We start from the raw sequence: 26384 nt of genomic DNA on the forward strand, positions 1-26384 counted from the left end.
TGTATGGTGTGTGAATGTATTTCAATAAAACTGAATTTAATAAAAAAAAAAAGTGAAACTATGGAAGTTCCCCAAATGGCCTTCCAATAGAGACTGTGTAAATAAATTATGGTGGGTCCAAACTCAGATGGTTATACAGCTGTTAAAATGAATTGATCTTACAAGTACGGACATGAAAGCAGTATGTAATGGCACATTGTATAACTGTGTGGGTGGCATCATTCCATTCTGTTTAAACATGTGTGTGCCTGGCATGGATCTGTGCATACACACGTGTGTTGGAAAGTGTAGGAGAAAAGAAGGGGGAAGGAGACACCAAACTGTTACCAGTGTTTTCCTCTTAGGGTGGGATTAGGCTCAGGTGGAAGAGATTTCTCACTTTCCCCAACTTTAGAAATGACTGCATCATTTTTATTTTTCCTACAATAATCTGATGCTACTTCAATAACAAAGACATTTTCAATGTTAGCCTCAAGTCTGCCAGAAAATTGAGTCTTTTGGAACATCTCCTTCCAAACCTTGTAATTTATCTATTCAATAGGCTAATTGATTTCTCTACTTAGGTTAATCAATCCATTTCCTATTGCCGTCGTAAAGTTTTATTTGCTTCATGAGATGGGGATTTTCTGGTTCATTTTTTAAAATTATTTATAAAATTTATTAAACTACAAGGTAATTTATGTCAATGTATCCTTCCCTTATGCTGTCATAAGAATGAGTACATAGCTTTACTTAGCGTTGGTTATATTTTATTGCAGTTATGTGCTTTCGTGACTGTCTCCAACACTAAACTTTGAATTCCTTGAAGGAAAGGGCCCTGTTTGCCCATCCTTGTATCTCCAGTACATGGCACAACATTTAGACCAGTTGTCCAATAAATGCCAGTTAAATGCATATAAAAACTAATGAAAAAAGAAAAGTTTTGATAATGTTCTCTGGCCAAAAAAAAAAAAAAAAAAAATGTAGCTATGAAGGGGAAAATGTTAAAAAGAAAAATAAGGTATTCATTAAATGATTTGAAGGCTTTTGTGAAGAGTCTGTCCCAAATAACTATTGGGATATTGTGATATGATACAGTAACTCTTATGCTTTCTTGCTAATAACCAGATAGTTAATTGTAGTGCTAGTTACAATGCCAGTCAAAACTCCCTTGTTACCATTCACAAAACATCTAACCCAAATATCTTAAGGAAAGGAAAATGTGTTAACTCATAGAACTGATAAAATCTGAGGGGAAATTCTTGCTCCAAGGATGACTTTTAAGGGGCCCACATTATCAATAAAAGAACTCCATCTCTACCTCTCCATTCTTTTTCCTCTGTGCTACCTCCATTCTCAGGTTGAGTTTCTCTGGGTGGCTGGAAAATGGCCACATAATCAGTTTCAGGTTACCGTCCTACAACTTCAAGCCCAATAGGAAGACAACTTCTCTTTCCTAAGAGTTCTAGAAGAATTTGTCCCAGGGTCGAGTTCCTGTCTCTGTGTGGCTTGACTTGGGTTATGTGATCATCACAGAGCCCTGGAAATGCAAGGCTCTGGTTGCCCGGACCTGAGCCACAGGACCTTACCTGCTCAGGGTTGGAGACAAGCCCACCTGCACTCCACCTCACTAAGAGTGAGGAAGGGGTGGCAGGCAGAGGAAATCATAGCACAGGTGACAGAGGAAGAGGGAATAGCTATTGGGCAGCAAAGCATCACATGTCTGCTCTAGGTAGTACTTGAAGCTGTGCTGTAGTGTGTGCCCATAGCCGTCTGCACTGAAGGTTGAAGGATGAACTCTAGGAGCTATCTCCATCCTCGTTAGGTGGCCACCATAGAATCACACTGGCCCCAGTTTGCTTCACTGGGCAAGGAGAGGAGCGGTCCTTTAGGAGCAGGCCATGACTGAGGTCATAAACTAAACGTTCTTGTAGGACAAGTGTGACAATGAGCAAGATCTTCTTGGAAAACAATATGAGTATATGACTAAGGAGCCTTAAAACATTCATACCCTTGGACCCAGTAATTCCAAAATATATTTATAAGCTTCCTGAGTAAAGATGTTCATTGCAGTGTTATGTAAAATTTGTCAAATTTTAAAAAGACTAGCAATAACCTAAATACCTAATAGAATATGATTAAGTAAATTATAAAATAGGCACATGATTATATTTTATGCAACCTTTAAATTAATATCAAGGAGTTATGTTTGTAAATGATATAACATGGGGGAAATGATACAACTTTACCATGATCTCTTCTATATTAGAAAAGTTCACATTTCTTATTTTTATGATTGTGTACTTTCAAAGGTATTTATAATGTTTTTTGACAAAAGTAAAAATGTTCTGAAAAAAAAAATAAATAAACCTGTGATATTTGTTGTCTGTTTGTTCAGGCTGGTGAATAGTTAGCATGTTCAAAGAAACCCAGGAAAGATTTTGAAGATGGGCCAAATTATTGGTTTCATTTTGTCCAGCTGCAGAATTTATGGCAAATGGCAAGTCCAGTCCAACTTGCCAATGATGATAAGCTGAAAGCCACTTAAGTTTCACTGATGATTTTCTAGCTACAGCTTGAGAGTAGTTGGCATTTCAAGCACTACTTTACAGAGAGACGCCAACTGAACCAAGCAGAACCAGAATTACCCAAATCTGGGTCTGTTGTCAAATTCCATTTGCATTCAGCAATTACAGAACCTTGTGACATTTAATCCCAATGGAACTAGAATAAAAATCAAAACAGCCCTGTCAAAAGAGGGCATCAGCATCCCACTCATCGTCATGAATTTAAAAATTTAGAGTCTCACCAAGGCGTCCCATGGAACTAAAACTCCTTAACTTAGTAGCTCAGAGGCTCTTAAAGGAACAACCAATTAACGGTGCCCCAGGGAGCAAACAGCTAACTCCTTTTAAAAATATTTAAGAGCTTTTGGGACAGCTAGCACTTGGCTATTAAAACTAATGTAATCTTGTGGCTTCAGAAGGAAATTAGAGATCCCTCATTGTTTTTTTTGTTTTTTGCTCCCATGGTATTTCTGAATTATTGATTGGTTTAACCAAAGGTTTTTAAAGCTGTCATGCTGCTAGGACTGTTTACATAGTTGTAAACACCTTTTAATTTTGTTATGGAAGGTGGTTCAACAGAGACTCTCTGTGTGAATGATTACAAAACCAATCCAAACTGGTTTAAGCAAATAAGGAAAATTAATCAGTTATTACTGAAAAGCCTATATGCTGAGCTGGCTTGGGACGTGGCGTGATGAAGTGCCTCCAGTGGGATCATTGGTAAGCACTTCTTTACCTCCAAGGTTCGGGTCTCATTCTCTCAATAGGATGACTTCATTCTGAGATAGGCTGCCCCCACCCGCCCCATGCTGTGGTCTTGAGAAGACTGGAATAACTCCCAGAGCTAAAGTGCTTCTGGGCTCATACCACAGGGAAAAAGGTCCTGGACCTCAACTGTTCATTATGACCCTGGGATGGGATGTACTTACTGGCTTCTCCTGATAAGCACTCACTCCAAACGTCAGTAGGGGTAGAGGGTGGGAAAAGACAAACCCATCCAAACCACATGGGCAGAAAGTAACTGTCAGATCCGCAAAGGAAATTGGGGATGAGGGTTGGCCAAGTGCAATCACTTCTGACACAAACTATAACTTCTGATGCTGACTACCTTAAGTTAGGTGAGACTCCATGGGTTAAGGGTGCAATCCTGTACAACACTGCCCTTACTTCAGACGCCAACTACAAGTTCAGGGGTTCCCAGGGCTACCCTCACTTCTGACCAACTGGCTACAAATTTGGGGGTTTCACCACTCCCTCAGTTTCAATAATTCACTAGAATGACTCACAGAGCTCAAGAAAGTGCTACATTTATAACTACAGTTTTATTATAACAAAAGGATACATACAAATCAGAACCACCAAGAGAGGCAGAAGAAGGTCTTGGGGGTCCCCAAATGTGAAGCTCCCAGGTCCTCTCTCCATGGAGCCAGAAAGTGTCACTCTTCTGGCACACTGATGTATATTATCACTCAGGGAAGCTCACCAGAGCTTTGATGTCTGAAGTTTTTCTTGGGGTTTCTTTACATAGGCATGATTCATTGACTCACCCCCACCTGATTGAGCTCAATCTCTAGCCCTCCACCTCTCCCTGAAGTTGAGTGATATAACGTGGCTCAAAACCTCAACCCCTGCATCACCTGGTTGGTCTTTGTGGTGTGGCTGACCCCACCCTGAGTCATCTCATTGGCACATACTACCAGGTACTGTCTAGAGCCCACCATGAATAACAAAACTCACCTATCAAGGGAAACGCCAAAGATTTAGAAGGTATCACCCAAGAACAAAGACCAGCCTAGTTCTTTCACATACAACAAGACAAGCAAACCCACTATAGAAGTCATTTAAAAGCAGAGATTGTTATTTACCAAACACTGCATTCTTTACCTTAGGATGGTTGTTTTGAATGTCTAAACATGGTAACAGAATATGGCAAATACTCAAATGAAAAATGTATTAAGAGAGGCAATATTGCAATAATGCTTCTGTTGAATTTAAGACCATGGTTGGATTAAAAGGCATCTTTGCAAATTAGCATCCTGTGAGACCAAATGGCATGAAAGAAGTGCCGTGCAAGTGACTCTATTCCTCGAGTGTTGTTTTTTTTTGTCTTTTGCATGCAAAATAGGAAAAATTATTGCAGATTGACTTAGTTGTTGGAAAAATTAACTATGATGCTTACTGTAAAGTATAGTGACTCAGTGCCTGGCCCATCAAAATGCTCAGTAAATGTGACTTCCTACAGCTGCCATCTTTGTCCTAATCTCATCATTAAGGTTAGCCTCATTTCCAGATCTGTTTCGTAGGGTCACTCTGAAATGGTATAGACGTACATCAATATCAAACATTCAAAGTGCACCCAAACCCAGGAAATGAAACCTGTCTTCTTAAACAAGGACAGAAAATCGATTCTATCCCCACAGCCAACTCCAGTCTATAAATAGTGACTGTCTTGTCTTGAAAGAGATTCCACAGTTGCGTCTAGGCATGGCAGTGCTTGTGCTTTGCCAAAAGAGAGATGCCTGTCCCAGTGGAGAGCGGAGGGGGCAGCCCAAGCAACACGCTGCCACCTGTCGGAAACAGTAACCCAAATCTAAATGCCATCGCCTCTGCTCTGTTTTGTTTTGATAGACCCTGGAAAATCCCAAGTATGAATTGATCATTGAGGCCCAGGATATGGCTGGGCTAGACGTTGGATTAACAGGCACAGCCACCGCGACAGTCATGATTGATGACAAAAATGATCACTCACCAAAATTCACCAGGAAAGAGGTAAGCCCTGCTGAGTGTCACCATGGCAATCGTGGCCATGATTGCTGATCAATATTAATTCCATGGCATGGCAGCCCCTGCTGGCTCCCTCTTTGCAAAATCAAAATATTCTTTGTGGGAGAGAGGATGGTGTTTTTCCAGAATGCTTTTGCACATTTTTATGTTATTTTCTTTGTGAAGCTGGAAATACCAGAGCACCGTGAGAACAAAAGCACTGAATCTTCTTAAAGTCCATACGGAAATAACTTTTAATGCCAAAGTGCCATTTTCATAGTTTTATCGGTGTTACTTAATGCTGAATTATGTGAGTCCCATTGTGATTTTAGCATAACAATAACTATTTTTTTCAGCAAGTACAGATTGAGAGGCCAGACGGAACAGCAGCAAGGAGGTAAAGCAAATTTTCTTGGCAATAACGAGGTGGCCCAGGAGCTTATAAATAACAACCAAGTTAGCTTGTCGAAGACAGCCATTATTTATTCTCAGCTCCTGTGCTTTTATGATTATGGATTATGGCTGTCATTTCCCATTTATTCCAATAGCATGATGTTTGGGGAAGGACTGAGAACACAAGATTACATTCAGTTGCTGAATTTGTACCCTAACCAGGAAATCTTTTGCAGTGAGTGTGTGTTGCAAATGTGCTAAGATCTTGGCTTCTTTGGGGGTCAGTAGCAGGGCAAAGGAATAGCTGCCCCTTCCCTCCCTCCACCCCCACTTACTGACCAAGTGGAGAGCGTAGAAAAAGTAATGTCTGCCCTGCCATTTGCTAAGCCTTTAGGGTGCATCACCACCTTGGATCCTTGGCGTCTTTTGTCAGTGTGAGGTTGGTTTCATTAACCATGATTTACAAATGAGGGAGCTTATTGCTAAGCTCAGGGTTAAAGATGCTAAATAACTGCTTCAAGGTCATGGATGTAGTAAGTGGCCAAAAAAGGATGTGGTCACAGGTCCGTGAGACACCAAAGCTTTGCTCTTAGCTGTGGTGCTATGCTTTCCCACCTGCCATTGATGTTTTCCATCCTCCAAAGCACTTGGAGAAGAGAAGAGTGTGTGGAGCTCAGGTGCCCCATCCTCTCTCCAGGAGTCCCAGGACCACTGCAGGTGGCTGACGTCAGGGGGGCGCCCGCAGCCTCCTGGCTGTGACCTATCCACCTGAGAAGCCCTGCATGGCTCACTGAAGAGGTGGAAATCTCCCTCTTTCCCTGTGGTATCCTGGGGACTCAGGATTCCAACCTCAAAGTAGCAAAGTGTCAGTATCTTGATATGGCTTTGAATTTGTTACTTCTTGTAAGAGTGTTCCTGTAACTGCTAACAGAGGACTGCTCATTATCTCCATGTTTCCCAAAGCTAGCATGCTAAGAAATTCATTCCACAAGTTACACCCCCAAAATAAAAAGACTTTGGAGTCAAATTGGTGTAGGAAACACTGAATTGAATAGCTTAGAAGATTTCTTTTACAGAAGGACTTCTGAGTGTCTTTAAAATGCTTTGTGATTCTTTAAGAGGAGCTGTGGTCTGTAGGTCCATTTCATAGACCACCTAATGATGCCTCATTGAACTGGAATCCTCTGGAATATTCATTGGGGATCTTGGTTTATCTGTAAAATTCTTTTCAATCTATTTTGAAAAAAGGAATCACGACATATTGCAATATGCAATATAAACATAGTAAACGAAAATAAAATTAGAATAAACCCAACTCAAAATAAGACCACTTACAAATGTTACCAGGTGTGTAAGAATAATTAGTTACTTCAGTGCTGCCCTGAAATTAGTTCCTATAACCTAGGCTAAAAGAAATGTTTGCTTACTTACAGTCTAAACACGATGACTTTTTTTGTCATTAATACCACTGAATTCAAAGAACAATTTAATATAGTTAAATAAAAGACGTGGAGCAGCGTAATGGAAAATTTATTCAACTGTGGATATTGGCATAAACACAAAACTTTCGTTCAAATGAACATTGGACAATGAAGTTGGGATTCCCACAGAGCATGGCTGATGTCTAAACGCATATAGAGATATAAGTAATAAAATGAAGAGAGTAGGTAGTTAGCAGTACATTAGAGTCTCTCTTGGGTATTAGATGCCCCAAAGGAGTCTTTGTCCAATATTGGATAAATTAAATTCTTAGTTAAATTTTCTAATGTGTTCCTGAAAGGCTGATGTTCCTTGTTGAAGAGTAATACATACATTTTTTCACACCAGAATTTCCAGGAGCAGTACAGTAGAGAAGTGAAGAAGTGGGCACTAGAACAAGAACTAGATTCAAATCCCGCTGACAGCCATGTGATGTGAGCACAGTGATCGCTCTACATCTCACTTTCTTCACCCACTAATGGGACTGATAATAGAGCCTACCTCATTAGGTTCCTATGAATGTTAAATGAGCTAATGAACAAAGAACATAGATAGTGCCTATCACCTAGAATTCTCTACAAGTGTTAGTGATGAGGACCGTGGTGAGGAAGACGGTGGTGGGGAGGGAGATGGTGATCGTGAGGAAGATGGTGGTGATAAGGATGATGGAGATGATGCTTCCAGTCTCGAGGCTGACTGGCATCCTTACCCAGAGAACCATTTTCCCTTCATGTTGAGAGGCTGGTATTTTCCTCTAAAATGATGTATGAATCTACCTGGACACATCAAAATACATGGTTAAGAAAGACCCTAGGGTTCTAGTGGAGAAGGAATTCTGGAATACAGGGGAAAGAATCTATAAAATGCATCACTGTGGGATCACGACTAGAAAAGAAAGCAAGAAAGTCCAAGAGAAAACTGTTGGAGAGAGAAGAGTGCCTGATGGAGATCAAGCCCACATGTAGTGGTCTCTAGGACAAGGAAAAGGTAGAAATTAGGATGCAATAAGAAGAGAACGGAAACATGGAGCTTGCAGTCTTGAAATTGAAATAATTTTAGGAATGCAGGTCAAGACTGGTTATTCCAGAATGGAAAAGGTGGGCATTCAGGGTTGAGGGTGTCCAGTGGGTTGTCTGATAAGATGTCTTATGTAAGTTTCAACGTATGTTAGGACATTTCTTAGGAAGTTCATAGAAACATAGATATTTTGCTTAAAAATAATTCTATTTGGCATGGTCTTCCATCTCCAGAGGAATATATCTTTTTACTTGTTTCAAAGATCTGTTTAGAAGGGGAGCTATGATTGGCTGCAAATAACAGAGACTGGAAATAACACTGTGTTAAAAAAGATACCTATGAAAGACTTCAGGTAGACAATCCCAGGCCAATATGGTGGCACCACGATGTCGTCAACTTCCCAGACTCCTCTTGTCTTTGTGATTATCAAGGCTGCCGGTGGTACAGTAGGGTCATTGTGGCACCAATCATCATGTCCATATTATAGGAAGAAAGAAGCAGGACATGAGAAAGGCGTCTAAGTAAGCTTTGTTTAAGGAGCCTTCCCAGAGACATCCATTGCATCTCTTTAGCCTCCTTTATCTGTCAGAGAGACTGAGAAATAAATGTTCTCTTTTTGGTTAGCATATGCAAACCCCCTAAAACAGGGATTGTTAGTAAGGAAAAAAGACACATTTTAAATGACATTTAAAAAAAAAATAAATTCTAGGTGGAAAGTATACTCACTTGCTTGTTCCCAATAGGTTCTTTTTTTTTTTAATTAGGGAAATTGTAGGTTTACAGAAAAATCATGCATAAAATACAGCATTCCATATACTCCCATCATTAACACTTTGCATTAGGGTGATGCATATGTTACAATTCATGAAAGAATATTTTTATAATTGTACTATTAACTGTAGTCCATTGTTTACAATAGGGTTCACTGTGTTGTACAGTCCTTTGTTTTTAATCTAGTGACATATACAACCTCTTAACCACATTTAAATATGTAATTCAATGCCTTTGTGTCTTACACGACTATAAGCTTGCTGAGAAATTTCCTTTGTGTATAAGGACTTCCGCCTTCTGGAATTAAGGCCCACCCTCATTCAGTTTGAGCACACCTTAACTAAACATATTTTCAAAGGCCCTATTTACAAATGAGGTCGCACCCATGGGCCCAGGGGTTGGGAACTGGATATGCCTTTTGTGGAGGACTTGATTTGACCCCCAACACTTTCCTACTTCAATAAGAGTTTATTTCCCTTAGGAGAGTCCTTTAAATTCAGATGTGACTATGTCTAAACACTGACCACATAATTACACATGCTGCTTGCTAAACAGAGATTAATCCAGAAAACCAACCACATGTTTCTTAGAAAATTGAACCCATTTCAATTATCTAACTCAAGTGATTCTTCTAAAGGGGGAGGGGGGAGCATCCAAGATATTTTAACAATCAGATAAATCTTTAAAGCTGATTAAATGGTATACTAAATAGTCCAGACTCTTCCCATGAAGTCTTTTAGCCATTATAGTGAAATGTGGGAGGCTTGTTTTCTGTAATGCTGTGAAATCTCTTCTAACAGTTTTCTGTGTTGCTGAGGTTTTAAGTAAAACCAAACATACAGTATGGGGACCTTTCTTCCATGCTTTGCACAGTTATGGAAAAATCCCAATATGTAAAGAAATGGAATATTTTAAGAGAGTAGAACAGGGCAATTCCACCAATTTCCAGCTCTTTAAACAGTCATCTCTCTCTCGATTACGTCACTTGCTGGATCATCTTGTCCAGGCCAACACCTGTCGAGGACTCCAGGGCGCCGTCTCTTGCAAATTGCATTCCCCACTTCCCATCACATAACTGGAAAGGGGTTAGTTGCAAAAAAGCCGACACCCAGGTTCCACATTCATCTTCACTTGGAAAGAGTGAGTTCATTACTTTCTTCTCCTGTACCAAGGTCATATAAAAACATGAAATCATCAACTAAATCTCCTAGTGTTAAAATTTCAGAGGCACTGGAAACAGCAGGTCTACAGCTGGCTTTCTTGACTAAAGGAGAGCGAAAGGATATGTTTATACAAATACAAGCCATGTTCTATAAATAGACATCATCATCCAAACAGTATACTTCCAGCTAAGGAAAAGAGTGGGGGCATGCCTTCCTGGATTTAATTGTTTAGACACAGCAAGGTGAGAAATCTTGCATTGTTGAAAATGCCTATGACAAATATAAACTATATGATGTCAAAACATCTGGATTTTAAGTGAAAAATGCAATCTATCCTGAGGCAGCTTCTTTGAGTCTCTCATAGAGGTAGACCAGACAGCCAGATGATTTATTGCCTTAATCACTCTTTCATAATTATATTCATGATGTGTTGATCCCTATCATCCCTGTGTGAACCTTTATGCAAATTCTGTGTTCCAGCTAACCCTCTGGTTATGCTCAGAGGGTCAGCAGCAACTCAGTAGCAATAAAAGCAGTTTTTTACTACAGCTGGCAGAGTCTCTCCACCCAGCCACTCCATAGCCCAGTGGCCTCCGAAGACTTCGTCCATCTGCTTCTATTCAAAGACAATATCATCACACTAAGGGCAACAGCCTCAAAGCTATCAAACCTCCATTATTTTTTTTATTCTAAGAATGTAACATCAGTGCACGTTCATAATTCAGTCTGCAGAGTGAGAACTTAAGAGTTCAGAATTAAAAGACCAAGAGCATCAAATATGAAGCATATTGAAAATTGAAATATCTGAGCCTACACTGCAACTGGAAACCATTTTGTACTGAACAACTTTAAAAGCAAGATCATTGGGTGGTTTTAAACATTGTCCACCTGGCCACAGTCTGTCTTCATCTCAGGCCACACCAGAGCTCTGTTTATTCCCCAAACATACCAAGTTTTGGTATGCCTGGCTGCTGCTGTGCATTCTATTCCTTCTTCCTGGAATGCTTTCCCCGCCTTTTGTCCCTGGAAAACTCCTCTTCATCCTTCAATGACCAAATTAGAAATCTCCAGGCAGTTTGTTAGTTCCTCCTTCTAGTCCCTCCACTCGTTAGACAGTCCCCTAGCACAATGTTACCACACTGCCTTTTTGTTTGTTTTTGTTTTTTTTGTGTTCTATTCCACATTGCTTTTTTTTCTTATTTTTATACTTTATTTTCCAAACGTTAAACAGATTGAAAAGGATGTACAAATACCTTTTTTTTTATTGAGATTGTTCAGATACCATACAACTATCCAAAGATCCAAAGTGTACAATCAGTTGCCCACGGCACCACCATACAGCTGTGCATCCATTAACACACTTATTTTTTTTTCAATTTTTAGAACATTTTCACTACTCCAGAAAAGAAACAAAGACAAAAAAAAGGAAACTCACATCCTCCCATACCCCTAACCACGCCCCACCTCCCTATTGATTCATAGTTTTGGTATAGTACACTTGTTACTGTTGATGAAAGAATGTTAAAATACTACTAACTGTAGTATATAGTTTGCAATATGTATATATTTTTTCCCTATATGCCTCTCTATTATTAACCTCTAGTTATAGTGACATACATTTGTTCTAGTTCATGAGAGAGATTTCTAATATTTGTATAGTTAATCAGGGACATTGTCCACCACAAGATTCACTGTGTTATACACTCCCATCTTTTAACCTCCAACTTTTCTTCTGGTGACATGCGTGACCCTGAGCTGACCCTTTCCACCACCTTCACACACCTTTTAGCACTGTTAGTTATTCTCATTACATGCTACCATCACCCCTGTACATTTCCAAATATTTAAGTTCACCCTAGTTGAACATTCTGCTCATAATAAGCAACCGCTCCCCATTCTTTAGCCTCATTCTATATCCTGGTAACTTACATGTCATGTCTATGAGTTTACATATTAGAATTAGTTCATATCAGTGAGACCCTGCAATATTTGCCTTTATGTGTCTGTCTTATTTCACTCAATGTAGTGCCCCCAGGGTTTCTTCATCAACCCATTTCTTTTAAGATGGTTTTGTTCAAACACTATACATTCCGTCCTAAGTAAACAATCATTGGTTCCCCATATAGTCACGTATTTATGTACTGAGCACCATCGCCACTCTCTATATAAGGGCATTTCTTCCACAAAGACAGAGGAAGAGTCAAAGAAGGCAGGGAGGCAAAAGAAAAAGAAAAGAGAAAGAGAGAAAAACAAACAAACAAGAACACTTGATAGCTAGAAGGTGACAAAAGGAAAGATAGCATTAACCTAAAGTAGAATAAAGAGTCAGACATCACCACCAATGCCAGGAGTCCCATACCCTTCCCCTATTCCCCACCCCCCATATGCATTTAGCTTTGGTATATTGCTTTTGTTACAGTAAAGGAAACATAATACAATGTTTCTGTTAATTCTAGCCTCTAGTTTGCATTGATTGTATTCCCCCCCCCCAATCCCACCCTACTTTTAACATCTTGCAATGTTGACATTCATTTGTTCTGCCTCATGTAAAAACATATTTGTACCTTTTATTACAATCATTGAGCATCCTAGGTTTCCCTGAGTTACACAGTCCCAGTCACTATCATTCGTCTTTTGTTCTGGTGTCCCACATGATCACAGCCTTCCTCTTTCAACCATGCTCACAGTCATCTTTGTTCAGTGTACTTACATTGCTGTGCTACTATCTCCTAAAATTGTTTTCCAAACCCCTCAGTCCTGTCTTTTCCTTTCTGTCTGCAGTGCTTCCTTTAGTGCTTCCTGTAGAGCAGGTTTCTTGTTCACAAACTCGGTCATTGTCTGTTTGTCAGAGAATATTTTAAGCTTTCCCTCATATCTGAAGGATAGTTTTGCCAGATATAGGATTCTTGGTTGGTGGTTTTTCTCTTTCAGTATCTTAAATATATCACCCCACTTCCTTCTTGCCTCCATAGTTTCTATTGAGAAATCCACACAGTCTTATCAAGCTTCCTTTGTATGTGATAGATCATTCCTCTCTTGCTGCTTTCAGGATTCTCTCCTTATCTTTGATGTTTGATAATCTGATTATTAAGTGTGTTGGTGTAGGCCTATTCAGATCTATTCTGTTTGGGGTATGCTGCACTTCTTGGATCCGAATTTTATGTCTTTCGTAAGAGATGGGAAATTTTCATTGATTATTTCCTCTATTATTGCTTCTGCCCCTTCTCCCTTCTCTTCTCCTTCTGGGACACCAATGACTCGTAAATTCTTGCTTTTCGGTTTGTCTTTAAGTTCCCAGAGATGTTGCTCATATTTTTCCATTCTTTTCTCTATCTGTTCTTTTGTGTATAGGCTTTCAGCTGCCTTGTTCTCCAGTTGCTAAGTGTTTTCTTCTGCCTCTTGAGATCTGCTGTTGTATGTTTCCATTGTGTCTTTCATCTCTTGTGTTGTGCCTTTCATTTCCCTAGATTCCGCTAGTTGGTTTTTTGAACTTTCAGTTTCTACCTTATGTACGTCCTGTGTTTTCATTATATGGTTCATCTCTTTTGCCATATCTTCCCTAAACTTTTTGAATTCACTTATTATTAGTTGTTTCAAATTCCTGCATCACAGTTGAAGTGCAAGTTTGTTCCCCTGACCGGGCCATAACCTCATTTTTCTTGGTGTAGGTTGTAGTTTTCTGTTGTCTAGGCATGGTTTCCTTGGTTACCCCAATCAGGCCTCCCCAGACCAGAATGGGCTAAGGTCCCAGAAGGAAGAAATATTCAGTATCCGATTTCCCTGAGGGTGTGTCTTAGAAAATTGGTTCACCCTCTGATGCCTCCGGTCACTGTTCTTTTCTGCCCAGCAGGTGGTGCCTGCTGGCCTATAATTCTTGACTGGTGTAAGTTCTGAATGGAAGGCAGGTAGTAGAGCTGGGCCCCACCCCTTTCCTTTTAGAGAAGACAGACGCCCTAGGGGGAGGTCATTAGCATTTCAATGGTCTCTCTCTGCCTGTGCTATACCCTTGTCTGGGTCACAGAACTGGGAACTGAAAATGGCTGAGGCTTTCTCCACTGAGTCGAAAAAGGAACAGAGCTAGTCCACGGCGACCCTCTGGCTCTCCAAGGTTAGTCGTCACCTAAAGCCTTCTGTCTACTTGTTGGGGATTCGTACGTTGTAGTGAGCAGTTCACACTCACTAATTAAAACCCCAGTTGGAGCTCAGCTGAGCTATATTTGCTTGCTGGGAGAGAGCTTCTCTCTGGCACCACGAGGCTTTGTAGCTCGGGCTGTGGGGGAGGGGGTCTCCCGATTTGGATCCGCAGTTTTTGCTTACAGATTTTATGCTGTGATCTTGGGCATTCCTCCCAATTCTGGTTGGTGTATGATGAGTGGACAGTCACGTTTGTCCCCCTGCAGTTATTCCAGATTATTTACTAGTTGTTTCTGGGTTTTTTTCAGTTGTTTCAGGGGGACTACTTAGCTTCCACTCCTCTCTATGACGCCATCTTAGATCTCTCCACACTGCTTTTTAATCCGTCCTCACAGTCTATCTCCCTGATGCCCTTTCCTTAATAGTAAGGGGCATGTCCTTTGATCACTGCTTCTGAGGTCAAGCACAGAGTAACATCAAAGTTTCCATTAGAGATAAGTTTATTATTCGTGCAGCAGATACTTGAGTTTCAGCTTCTAAAATACCATTAAATGTTATCCCATTCTGTATTACGTACAGCATTACATATATATACTGTTACATGAAGTATACAGGTAATATCCTTTGTAGTAGTCATCATATAATGTGGTGGTAGAATTAAGTTATTTACTTGCTGTCACTCTCCACACACTGGAATTTAAGCTCCATGAGAAAAGAAACTTTGTCTCTTTCATTTTCTGCTGTGGCCCCAACACCCAGCCTGACTTGTAGTATAAGATCAAATAATAGGTGAATGATTGAATAAATTATAACTATTTGGCAGTAAATGACAGAGGCAATCAAAAAGTTAAATTAGTCGCACTGTTCCTCTCTGTAATATTTTTGCAACTTCTTGTGAGTTATAATTATTTCAAAATAAAAAGTCATAAACGGGGCACAGAATACTTCGGGAGGTGATAGAAATATTTCATATCTTGATTGCAATGATCCATATCTTGTTACATGACTATATGCACTTGTTAAAACTCATTGATACTTGAAAGGATGGATTTTAGTGTATGTAAATCATTCCTTAATAAATCTGACTTTTAAGAAAATCCATGTTTTTGGAAGGAATTTTTGAAAGAATCGTAGGCAACCCATTCATTTTATAAATGCAGGGCCCTGTTCAAGGTACATGCTAGAGATAGGCAGGTATTGGGGCCAGGCCAGTCTCTTCCTCACATAAAATGCTGCTGTGCGATGAAAAATCAAAATCCTACCCTAGCATAACCACTCCGGGGAGATCCTAAGGTTTAGCAGTTTACTGTGGTGTCTTGAGATGGTTGGAGTTAAATTCCTTTCCAGAAATGAATAAACTAATTACATAAACTGCAGAGAGCCTTAAATCTATATCCATGTCAGTCAAGTAAGAAAAACTCAAGAAAACTCATCGCTAATAAATAATAAAGGAATTGTTAGAGAGGGCACAGGTCCCTCCTATACTCTGAGTTTTTAAAAAAAGGACAGAAGGAAGGAAACAGTCCACGGCTCCAAAGTTCTGTATGGGTTCATGCTTCTGAATCGGATTAAACAAGATGATCCAGACTTGATTTTTCGTCTATTCTTTTGTTTCCAAACTAAAACCTATCTCAGAGCAGTTATGGACTGAAGATCAGTTCTCCCAGTGTTGGCATTGTTCTGTTTTGCTGTTGACCTTCCCAAGTCTTGAAAGATAGGACTTCAGGATCTTCTTCAGCCTGTTTGACCTGAGTGTGCCTGTGTTTGTGTATTACACATCATCACATTAAACTGTCGGTTTCCAAAACACATTCATTCATCCATCCATCCATCCATCTGTCCATCCATCAGACCTGAATCCATGGCTCCTCTCTGAAGTAACAGTCTAAGATGGGGAGGAGACACAGCACAGAAGTAAATAGATACATTATGCCCCGTAAAGAAGGGTTGGATGGGGTGAAATCACCACGGATGGGGGCTGTGTGGCCATCTGCCTTGAGCTCAGGTGTCTCCTCTGAGGAGGTGGTCTTCAAGTTGCGACTGCTAAGGAGGTAGAGGGTCCACACAAAGACCCTGAGGCCAGAAAGAGCCGGGCTTGCTTGAGATGCTGAGAGCATGGCTGGAGCAGCGAGGATTCATGATGCTGTCAAAAGGTCTGTCTGTCCAACAATCCCTGGACCGGCTCTTTTGTGCTCTTTGTCGATAAATCAATAGCAGCAGCCAGTGCAAATGTCTGAAAGCACTTGCTTTCTGCCAGGTGGGGTCTGAGAGCTTCACGTGTACCAATCTTGACTGTGGCTGTGAAGATGAGGTCGCTGAAGCACTTGATCCCAGACTGTGGATCCCAGGTGCTCAACCCTCTGCTATCTGCCTCTGTGCCCAAGTGATGGTTAGCAACTCACCTGCTCGGCACCAGCAGACCAGATTTTCAGGGCAATTCTGCCTGATTCAGCTGCAACTGTGATGTTCTGTGGGGGGGCCCTTCTGGTCTGCTCTCTGGGATTCCTTGCCAAGGTTTTCCTGCTGAGAACACCCATCCAGCTTTTCTAGTCACACAGATGCCTGGGGCTAGGGAAAAACCCTAGGTTTGTAACCTCCTTGGTCGGTTCTACTTGAACTTGCAAACTCCCTGCCTCCCTCCTTCCTTTCACCTCACCTCCTCTCCATTCAAATCAGGACAATGTTTTGTGCAAGTCCTACATATATACAGAGTACATACACACATACACACAAAAAATCTCTCCAGGCTCATCAGGAAAAATCTAAGGAACTTTCTCTGCCCTAGGCTGTTACTTCAAATTAAATAAAAAGAGAGAGAGAGAGACTTTTAATAATAAATGACTTTGATCATCAGCTTTGTATCTTTATGTTGACAGGTCTTCTGGGGAAAATATAATTTCTTGTAAGCAAAAAAGTAGAGAATCATTTTCATCCATATAACTAACTTTTTAATGCAGTTTTATTGAGATATATTCACACACCATTTCTTCTTGAGTTTTAGTGTGGCTTGTGATTTGTTTCTGATATCTGATTATCTATTCTGAAGGTTGGTTTCTCTCTCTTGTTTAGGATCTAGTTGTTGCCTAGGTTTGTGTTAGGGCACTGCTTTGACAGTTGGGTTGTCCATATTTCTCAGCCAATACAGGGCTGTGTACCCATGCAGGGGATGTAGACCAGCTCCAGTGGGCCTGGGACAGGGTCTGGAGAGGCTCTGAAAAGCCCTGCAGCTCCCCTGCACTTTCCATCCTGCCTAGCAGATGGTGATACTTAGTAATTTAATCGTCCTTGGAAACTGTTCACTGCCTGGAGCCCAGGCAGCATCTGACTGGGCAGGGCTGAAACTGTGGGGTTCCTGTGCCTTCACTTCGCTGGCCAAAGTCCGGCTCAATATGGGGCTGTGTCCCCCTCTGTGCTTGCAGCAGAGGACTCCCCCAGCTGCCCCAGTCTGCAGCCATCCCCTAGGCCAGGGATCGGGCCTCCCGTGCTGTTTCCTCAAGTGTGGGGGGATGGGCAGCAGGTCCCAGGGCTGGAAACAGAGTCTCTGTCCACATTTTCTCAGACTCTTCATCCCTCACTGACCTGGGCCTTGAAATGTCCTTCCTATCCTCCAGGTCCCCAAACAGTTGATTCAGACAGTTTCTGCCTGGCTATTTGCTGCTTTGGGGGAAGACTTTGTGGTTCTGTCCTTAATCCTTCATTTGGAAGCTCTTCCTTGCTGCCCTTTTGCATTCCGCCCTCCCCAGCAGCTCAGGTCCTGCTGTAGGTCCCTGTGGACTTGGGTCTTTTGCTTGGATATAAGTGAGGATCTGGCTAAATGCTGTGAGTAATTTTATAGCCTGTGTCTCCACTGGGAGGTGGGAAGGATCCCAGCTGCTGCCTCTGGGAACTTCCCAAGCTACATGGGATGGAGTGAGGGGGAGGGGAGGGGAAAGGACTGGCTGGTCTGGGACAGAAGTTCCCTACCTGTTCCAGTTTGCTAATGCTGCCAGAATGCAAAATACCAGAAATGGATGGGTTTTTATAAAGGGGCTTTATTTGGTTACACAGTTACAGTCTTAAGGCCATAAAGTGTCCAAGGTAAGGCATCAACAATAGGGTAACTTCACTAGATAAAGGCCATTGCCATCTGGAAAACCTCTGTTCGCTGGGAAGGCACGTGGCTGGCATCTGCTTGCTCCCAGGTTGCATTTCAAAATGGTGTTCTCCAGAGCATCAGCTTTCAACAGCCATCTTCAAAATGTTTCTCTTTGCTGCAGCTCTTCTGAAGTCTGTCTGTGAGCCCCTTTATAAGACTCCAGTGAACTTATCAAGGCCCACACTGAATGGGCGGGCCACACCTCCATGGAAACCGTCAATCAGGGGTCACACCCTAACCAAAGGTGTCATTCACAGTTCGGTGGGTCATATCTCCATGGAAACAACCTAATCCCAACATCCCACAAGATTGGATTAAAAGTTCATGGCTTTTTCTTAGGGGACATAATATATCCAAACTGGCACACTACCTGATATTTTTCTCTTTCTTCAATTCAGTGTTTGTGGAATCCTTCTTCAGTCTTTACCTTCCTCCAGAGTTCTGAACAAGTGAGAACTGGCCTTTTTTTCACTGAGTCTCTGGGGAGAGGTTTCAACAGCTGTTTATACCACCAGGTGGATGACAACACTCCATATAACTAACTTTGTAAGCTGACTGTCTTGAAGTCCTTATTTGTGCAATGCACTGTTTTAAATTCCCTATGACATGGGTACTCTTGTTACCCCATTGTTAGATGAGGAAACTGAGGTACGGGGAAGTTAGGAAACTTGTCCAAGATTATAGAGTGGCAGAGGGAGATGTGAACCCAGTCTGGTTCCAGAGCCCAGCTCTCGGCCCCTATGTGACACTCACCTTGTGAGTTCATACACATTGTTCCGGGCTCTACAGAATGCCAAAATGAAAGAAGGCAGACCCCGGGCAAGCTATCCTTCTATGAGGAGATGCCAAAAAATGGAGCATGGAACCACTTCTGAACACAGCAACATTCTTGAAAAGATATTAATATTTGTACCCATCTGCATATCGAATTTTGAATTCTTCCTACATTCCTGTCAATAGCTTATTATTGATACACCAATTATTAGATATCATAATTGAAATCCAGATTCTATTCACTGTAGAAACTGGGCAAAGACACATAAAGGAAGTGAAACTTTAGTCCATTAGCTGGAGTCATTTTCATTCTAGTCTGCTATCTAGGCATAACAATTTTTAAATCTTTTTAATTTATGATAGTCATTACTGCAGTTCCATAGTCATTAATGAAATAATGTGCTGCTTCAAGTTCACCAATCTTTGTGAATTAGATATATTTGTCGTGAGTTAGCAGGATGGGAAGTGGTCCCAGCTCTTGCATTCCTTCGCTCACCAAATGGGCAGTGTGCTGAGGCTGGAGGTTTAAACACGAAGGGCAACTCCTTGCTTTTGCGAGGCTTAACAAGGAAGACAGACATTAAAGATTGTTGAGGGGGTGAATCCTACAGACAAATTCAGAAGCCTCCAGGAACAAGACTCTGGGAAGGTGAGACTATTAAGTAACTCCTCATCCTTTAAGTCTCTGCTTTGCTAAGTGAAGTGAGGGGAGGAGTTCCTAGGAAAGCTTGTCCTGGGCCGAGCATACAGCATGTGCAAATGCCCTGAGGCATATAAGAGCTCTTGGAGGGGCTGAGAGAAGGCACTGGGGCTGATTGGTCCGGCATAAGCACAGGAATGGGTGGGAGAGGTGGCCCACCCTCCGTTAACAAACCTCAGTGGCAGACTTCAGGAGGCCACGCTTTTCCCTTAAGTTCCCCCCAAAACCCCCAGTCAGTAATAACTGCCTCTTCCTCACCCGTGCTTCTCCAGCATTCTCTTCCTTTCCAGCACACCAGGCCTCGGCATCATCAGCACCCCTTTCTGCCTCCTCCAGCCTGGAGCTCCTTGAGGGCTGACACGGTTCCATTTATCACAGTCTGCCCCTCGGCCACAGAGCCATATGCACAGAGGAAGTACAAAGGATATTTGTTGCATTAAATCAAATCTAACAAACTGCACTCTCTTTTCTGGCAGCTCTGCAAATTAGAACAGATGTCTTGGCTAACCACCCCCTGAATGCATGGTTTAATGCAGGTTCAATCCAGAACTGTAAATCTGTATATCAGAGCCAGAACCAGTTAATCGTCTGGTTTATAATAACCAAGTACGGGCCTCCCAGATGATGGCAAACTGAATTGACCACTTCCTGCTGCCTCATATAGAAATGGTCAGAATACCTCATTTCCTTCAGCTCTGGGAAATTGAAAGGACAAATCAATTAGAGTTAGGCTGAGACTAGAGACTCCCCCTTCCTCAAGAAAATCTGCTTTTAGTTTCTCCAGAGAGGGATCCTCTCTTAGAGCTCATTTTGTTGCTAGGGAGTTAGGGAAAGAAACCCATTTTGAATTAGCTCAAGCAAAACCTGGGATGCACTGGTGTTCATCCTGGGGAAGTCCAGGGGTTTTTCCGGCATCACGTGTGGCTGTGTCCAGGGCTCAGACTGTGTTGTCGGGATGCTCTCTCCACCTCCAGGCTCTGCTGGTCCCTTCATGTTGGCTTTATTCCCCAGTGTCTTTCTCCTTGGGACAGGGCAGATAGCCTCTGCTGGCCCTGAGCTTCCATTCTCATGGCTTATGTGCAACGGAAGAGACCCTCTCTCCCAAAGTCCAAACGTTAATCTCATAGAAAGACTTTGGCCTCATTTGATCACTGGGTCCCAAGAATCAGTGTGATCACTTATCCACCCCAGGTCCTCTGCCCACCTCTGGGAAACAGAGGAAGGAAAGTGAGGGCTATGACTGAGAGAACCCACAGATTCCAAGGGATGGGATGGGGTACGTCCCCAAAAGAAAGAGGTGCCTGCAGATAAAACGACATTTTCTACCCACCCCAGAACCATTTGAAAGAGAATAAATTACCTTTAGCCTGCTCATTATTGGAAAGCAGAAAGCAGGCTGGAGCCAGCTTGCACTAGTTTTACAAGAGCTGACTGAGTGTGTGTCTTCCCAATTCTGTGCGCGGTGACATCTCATTGATAGCTTGAAATCAGCCATGGTGGGAAAATTTACACCATGGAAATTGGCAAACAGTGCAAAGCAGAACTTCTTGTCCTGAACAACCAGTTGTTAACCATTTATCAGTGTATCATTGTGTGTAAGTTATGTTTTCTCACACACACACATTTATGTGCACGTGAATGTATAGTTTAAGCCTGAATCACAGGTCCTGGTGTTCCCTTCAGAGATCCATGGTCACAAAATGCTTCATCCTTCTGGATTGGTTTATTCACATCTGTGTTCTGAAGCTCCAGACATGCAACTGTTTGAAGGAGACCCCCTTCGCCCTTCACAGCCTGTTCTGTTGGAGAGTCACTCTGTGGTTCATTTTTTTGCAGGTGTGTTCCCTTTACCCCCTCCACATGTCCCCGAGTGTCACCAACAGGATTCCAGGCTGAGAGTCAGCCTGTTATCTGGCTTTCACCGTGACACGGCTGCTTAGCTTCCCCAGCCACTCCTGGGGTTTGTTATTTACCTCTCAGACCTCTAGAAAATAATTTATTTTTCTCTTTCAATTCTCAGCTGTCTTATTCCTCCCGTTTTTGTTATAAAAAGCGGTGAGTGTCTTTCCCTTGTTATTAGGCTCAGATGCAGCTGCTTCGCTCTCCCTGAGAGGGTGGCTTGGTGGCTGTTCACGCGGGGAGAGTCAAACCGGTCCCCTGCCTCCTGCTCTGGGAGGGAGCCCAGGAGCTTTCCCCAGGAGGCACCTCGGCCCACAGGTCTGTGACTCCGAGAAGACAAGGTCAGCCTGCACCTGTGTGCCTGTTGCAGGGTAGCAGAAACAAATGCATGCAATTTAGGATGCCAAGGTGGGGCAGAAAACACAGGCAGCCCAAAGTCAGGTTAATCTGGGGCCGTGCCTCACTGAGGAGCGAGCAGCCCGCCACAGGTAAACTGCGGGCAGGCAGGTTTGCTTTTCATTCCTGGGCTCTTGGTTAAAAATCATTATTTCTTTAGCCAGTTTTGCTACATAGCATGTGGCTATTTGGGATTCTTCACCTTTGTAAGGGTTGAGGGGCCACACTCAATGCCAGAAAGACCCCCAGCCCAATGGATGTGTTAAGAAATGGAGGCGTCCAGGGGTTTTCTGTGGATAATGCGATCAGCACTGTTTCCGGGATGTTGTGAGGATATTGGGATGTGGGATCCAAAAGTGCTTAGGACATAGTTGGCAATCAGGTCATTCCACAAGCATTAATTAAGCACCTACTGTGAGCCAAGCACGGTGCTAGGGGCTCTAAAGATGATTAAGTGACAAATGGTACTTGAATGCAAGTCATCATTGCATAGTTTCCAAACCCAGGGAGGGGTCTTCCATTAGATTTAGTTCTAAACAGCCCCACTAGCAGCTACCCTGGGTGGCTATTCTCAACCTTCACCATTCTCTTCATGATCTCCCTTTAGTCCCATCCCTCTCTTGCTCAGCTCTTGGCTTTGCCTTCCATTTCTGGTTCAAAATAGATCCCACTGGAGGAGGGAGCAGAGCTGTGATTGAGAATAGACTTTGGGTCCAGGCTGCCAAGTTGCCGCTTTTACCAAATTCCATCCTTAATCCATCGCAGGCCCCCTACCTCCACCCCCTGACATTGTCCTCCCTGACGTCATTGTTGCCCCCATTGTCCCTGGACTCCTGTCTGCAGTTGGCAATTTGGACCTCACCAACTCCTGGTCCATTCCCAATTCTTCCAGCTCCTTCTCACTCCCTGCACTGGTCTCTCATTCCCTGCTTTCTCCCTGACCAGTGACGTTGTCCAGAGCCCAGGGCTCTGCTGCTGACCACCTTTTCTTCTTACTCTTTATACTCGGCCTTGGAGACCTTTACACCTATGACGTCAACATACTAGTGCCTCTCAAATCCATAACCTTAGTCCTCACTCCTCTCTTGAGCTTCAGAATTTCTGCCTACCCACTGGCTACCTCTTACCAAATCTCCCATAGAGAAATAAACTTAATGTATCTAAGTTGGACTTACTTGTCTTCACCACCATCCCTGCTGTTCCTCCTCTCTACCTGCTCCAAATACGTCATTAGCCAACTGACCATAGTGCCTGATTCCACTTCCTGTCTCACACCCCTTAGCCGATCAGAGACCAAAACCACTTCTCAAATTCCTCTCAAACCGTCCTGCCTTCCCACAAACACTTCCTTAGTTTGGGCTTCTCCTTTTTGCCTGACCTAGGTCAGTGGCTTCTTAATTGCTATCACTACCCTAGGCCTGACCCTCATCATGCAACTTTCTTGACTAGTCTTGGCTGATGCCCTTCTCATCTTTGCTACATAGCATACTCTGGCCAATGCAATAAGACGTGAAACTAAAATATTAGACTATAGAAATATCAATATTCTATATTCTAAAGATTCTAATAAATACAGAAATATTAGACAGGATAAGGTAAATTTACAAACAGTTTGAAAGCCATACAATTAACATAGCTTTAAAAAGGCCAAAGTGAATCAGCTGAAAATATTAAATTCTAATGAAGAGAGTCCAGCATAGGAAATGGATCTAAGATGTGAGTAGATAAAATAATCATTTTCTTATGTGTCAGTAGTAGAAGACAAAAGATTGGATGGGAGGAAAAATTCCACTCACAAAGAGTAAAATAAATGAAAAAAACCTAAAATGCTAAGGAATGAACCCAACAAAAAATATAGCATTGTGTATCAAGAACATTAAGAAGATTCCTATCTGTTCATCCAGTAATTCTACTTCCAGGAACAGAACCTAAGAAACTAGACATAGAAGCTCTATAGAGATATAAGAACAGAATTCCCAGGAGGCCTCTGATCTTAGTAGTTCCAACTCAAGGCACTGTTTATGAACAAGGGTGCTTGCAACACTTTCTTGGTTCTTTTATCATCCTTTGTTAGTCCCCGCGCCACGACCTGCCAGTGGGGGGTTATGACCATTTGTTTTACCTTCTTGTCTGTCCTTGCTGATGTCATAGCCCAGACCCTTACCCATGTGACCCTTGAGATACGAGATTCCCAAAAAACCTGGGGAGAATATCTCACTTCCTTGGGCAAAAACTGATCCGATGAGTTTCAATTATGAGACTAACACAAGCTCTTCACGATCTGTATTTTTCATTTGCAAGGTTATGGGCTAAAGTGTGTCCCTGTATCCCCTCCGGTTTTTCTTTAGGAGGCAACTGAGATATATTTGAGGCCATCTGGGGGCTCTTCCTAGCTGGGCCTGTGTTATGTACGGTCAGCCAGTCCTCCTGGATTATATGTACTTCTTTCCCACCTGAAAACCTGAGTGGCTGATTTGTGAAATGAAATTGAAATTGTTTGCTCTATATAAAAGCTTTCCATGGGCTTAATATTACCTATTTCTTGAAGAAATTTTAATAATGCTTCTGGGTTTTAAAGTCAGCAGGAAACCTACAATCAGGGCTGTTGTGTTTTCCTCAGTATCTCCCCTAGAGCCTACACATAATAAGAAACTCAACACTGTTGAATGAGTAAATTTTGATGGCAACTGATAATTGCTGGTTTATGAAAGTCCTCTCCCTTATGTTTCTGTGACTGAGTAGAAACTACTTTTTGTATGTAACAGACTAGACTCGTTTCAAATGGAAAATTAATTTGTAATTGCCCTTGTTCAAGAAACACCAAGTTCAAGGCAGAAATAACATAGCCAGTAAACCATATGTTTCATACCTTCACAATTTACCTAAATAGAGGTTGCCCAAAGAAGGTTTGTCAGTGGTCCAGAAAACTTTCTCATAAGATTTTTAAAGTATGTTTTATGGTCAAGATGTTGTAGTATCCTCCCAGGATTAATTCACATCTGGCCAAGAAAAATTGCATTTTCCCATTTACATTCCAAGTCTGAACTTTTATTTTATAAATGAATTTTCCCTCCAATTCAGAAACTGCTGGCTGCATTGCGAATTTTAATGCTACTATTATAGGATCATAATTTTAAAAACTCAGGGTCCTCCAAGGGCTCCAGCAGCATGCCATCTCTCCACTTTATTAAAATGAATGAACAGATGTACAATTTATTTCCGCCAAGCTATCATCTAAATTCATAAGCTGTTTCTCATGTGTCTGAAATCCATGTTGGTTTCCCATTTTCTTTGCCTTAGAAAAAAAATTACACTCCCTCATTTATCACTCAGGGGACATAAACGAGAAGTCTACTCTCCACTTCATTCATTTTAGACTAACATCCCCGACACAATTTAAGTCCCTTCTCTTCAAGGCTACTCAAGATAGTGGAACACACTGTATCCACTTGGGAAACTTCTTGGGTGTCTGTGTTGAAGATTAAGAAGCTAAGTCACATGAGCATACACCTTTCTAGAAGGGGGAGGAAAGGGTTTGAAAAAACCTTGAGTCTGTTGAGGAGGACAAGAGAGTTCTAGGAACATCAAAGTTAAAAAAAAAAAAAAATTAGTGTCAGTAACCAGAATGTGTTCTAGGCTTCCACCTTTTATAGAACCCCCACCCAACCACCTTTTTCCCGTGTGTTACATCTTGTCTGATGGTAGATGGGAGTGGGAGGTAATTAACAGGTCCATCTTGTGCTAATGGGCATTGAACCAAGCAATGACAATTCACACCTTGCTCTCAGACCTCGTTCAATCCCTTCACCACCGTTTTCTGGCTGTGTGAGCTTAGGCATATTGCTTAACCTCTCTGAGATCTAATTTATTTATTAGTAAAATGGAGATAAACATGTCCACGTGGTGCAATGGAGGGACTAATGTGATGATTACATCCCTGCCCTGAAAACAGTGGTGCTGAAGTGACAGAGTATCTCTCTTCCTTCGTCTTGCGTGTTTGCTGACATGCTTCAAGGGTAACATAAGGAAGGCATTTTGCAGTCAGCGAATCCAATCAATGAGTGTAATTCGGAAAGGATACCAAATGAAGCCTTCAGGTTATATGGGAGAATTTTGCTCCCTGAGGAATTCTACTTAAGAAATTCTGCTGCAACTGGGAAGCAAAACATACCTCAGTTTCTAGGTTGGCATGGAAATCTGCCCTGCATTTAGAA

General features: G+C 42.0%; 1 protein-coding gene across 3 annotated transcripts in view; it reads left to right on the plus strand.

The window, feature by feature from the left end:
- CDH13 (cadherin 13) overlaps positions 1-26384 on the plus strand; it is a 1126984-nt gene that overhangs the window by 945130 nt on the left and 155470 nt on the right. For all 3 annotated transcript variants that reach the window (XM_037815675.1, XM_037815673.1, XM_037815674.1), the window contains exon 8: positions 5175-5315. In XM_037815675.1, coding sequence (XP_037671603.1) covers positions 5175-5315 — 141 coding nt within the window. The remainder of the gene's footprint in view (positions 1-5174; positions 5316-26384) is intronic.

Source organism: Choloepus didactylus, chromosome 22, assembly GCF_015220235.1.
Source record: "Choloepus didactylus isolate mChoDid1 chromosome 22, mChoDid1.pri, whole genome shotgun sequence".
In the NCBI taxonomy this organism is placed as follows: Eukaryota; Metazoa; Chordata; class Mammalia; order Pilosa; family Megalonychidae; genus Choloepus; species Choloepus didactylus.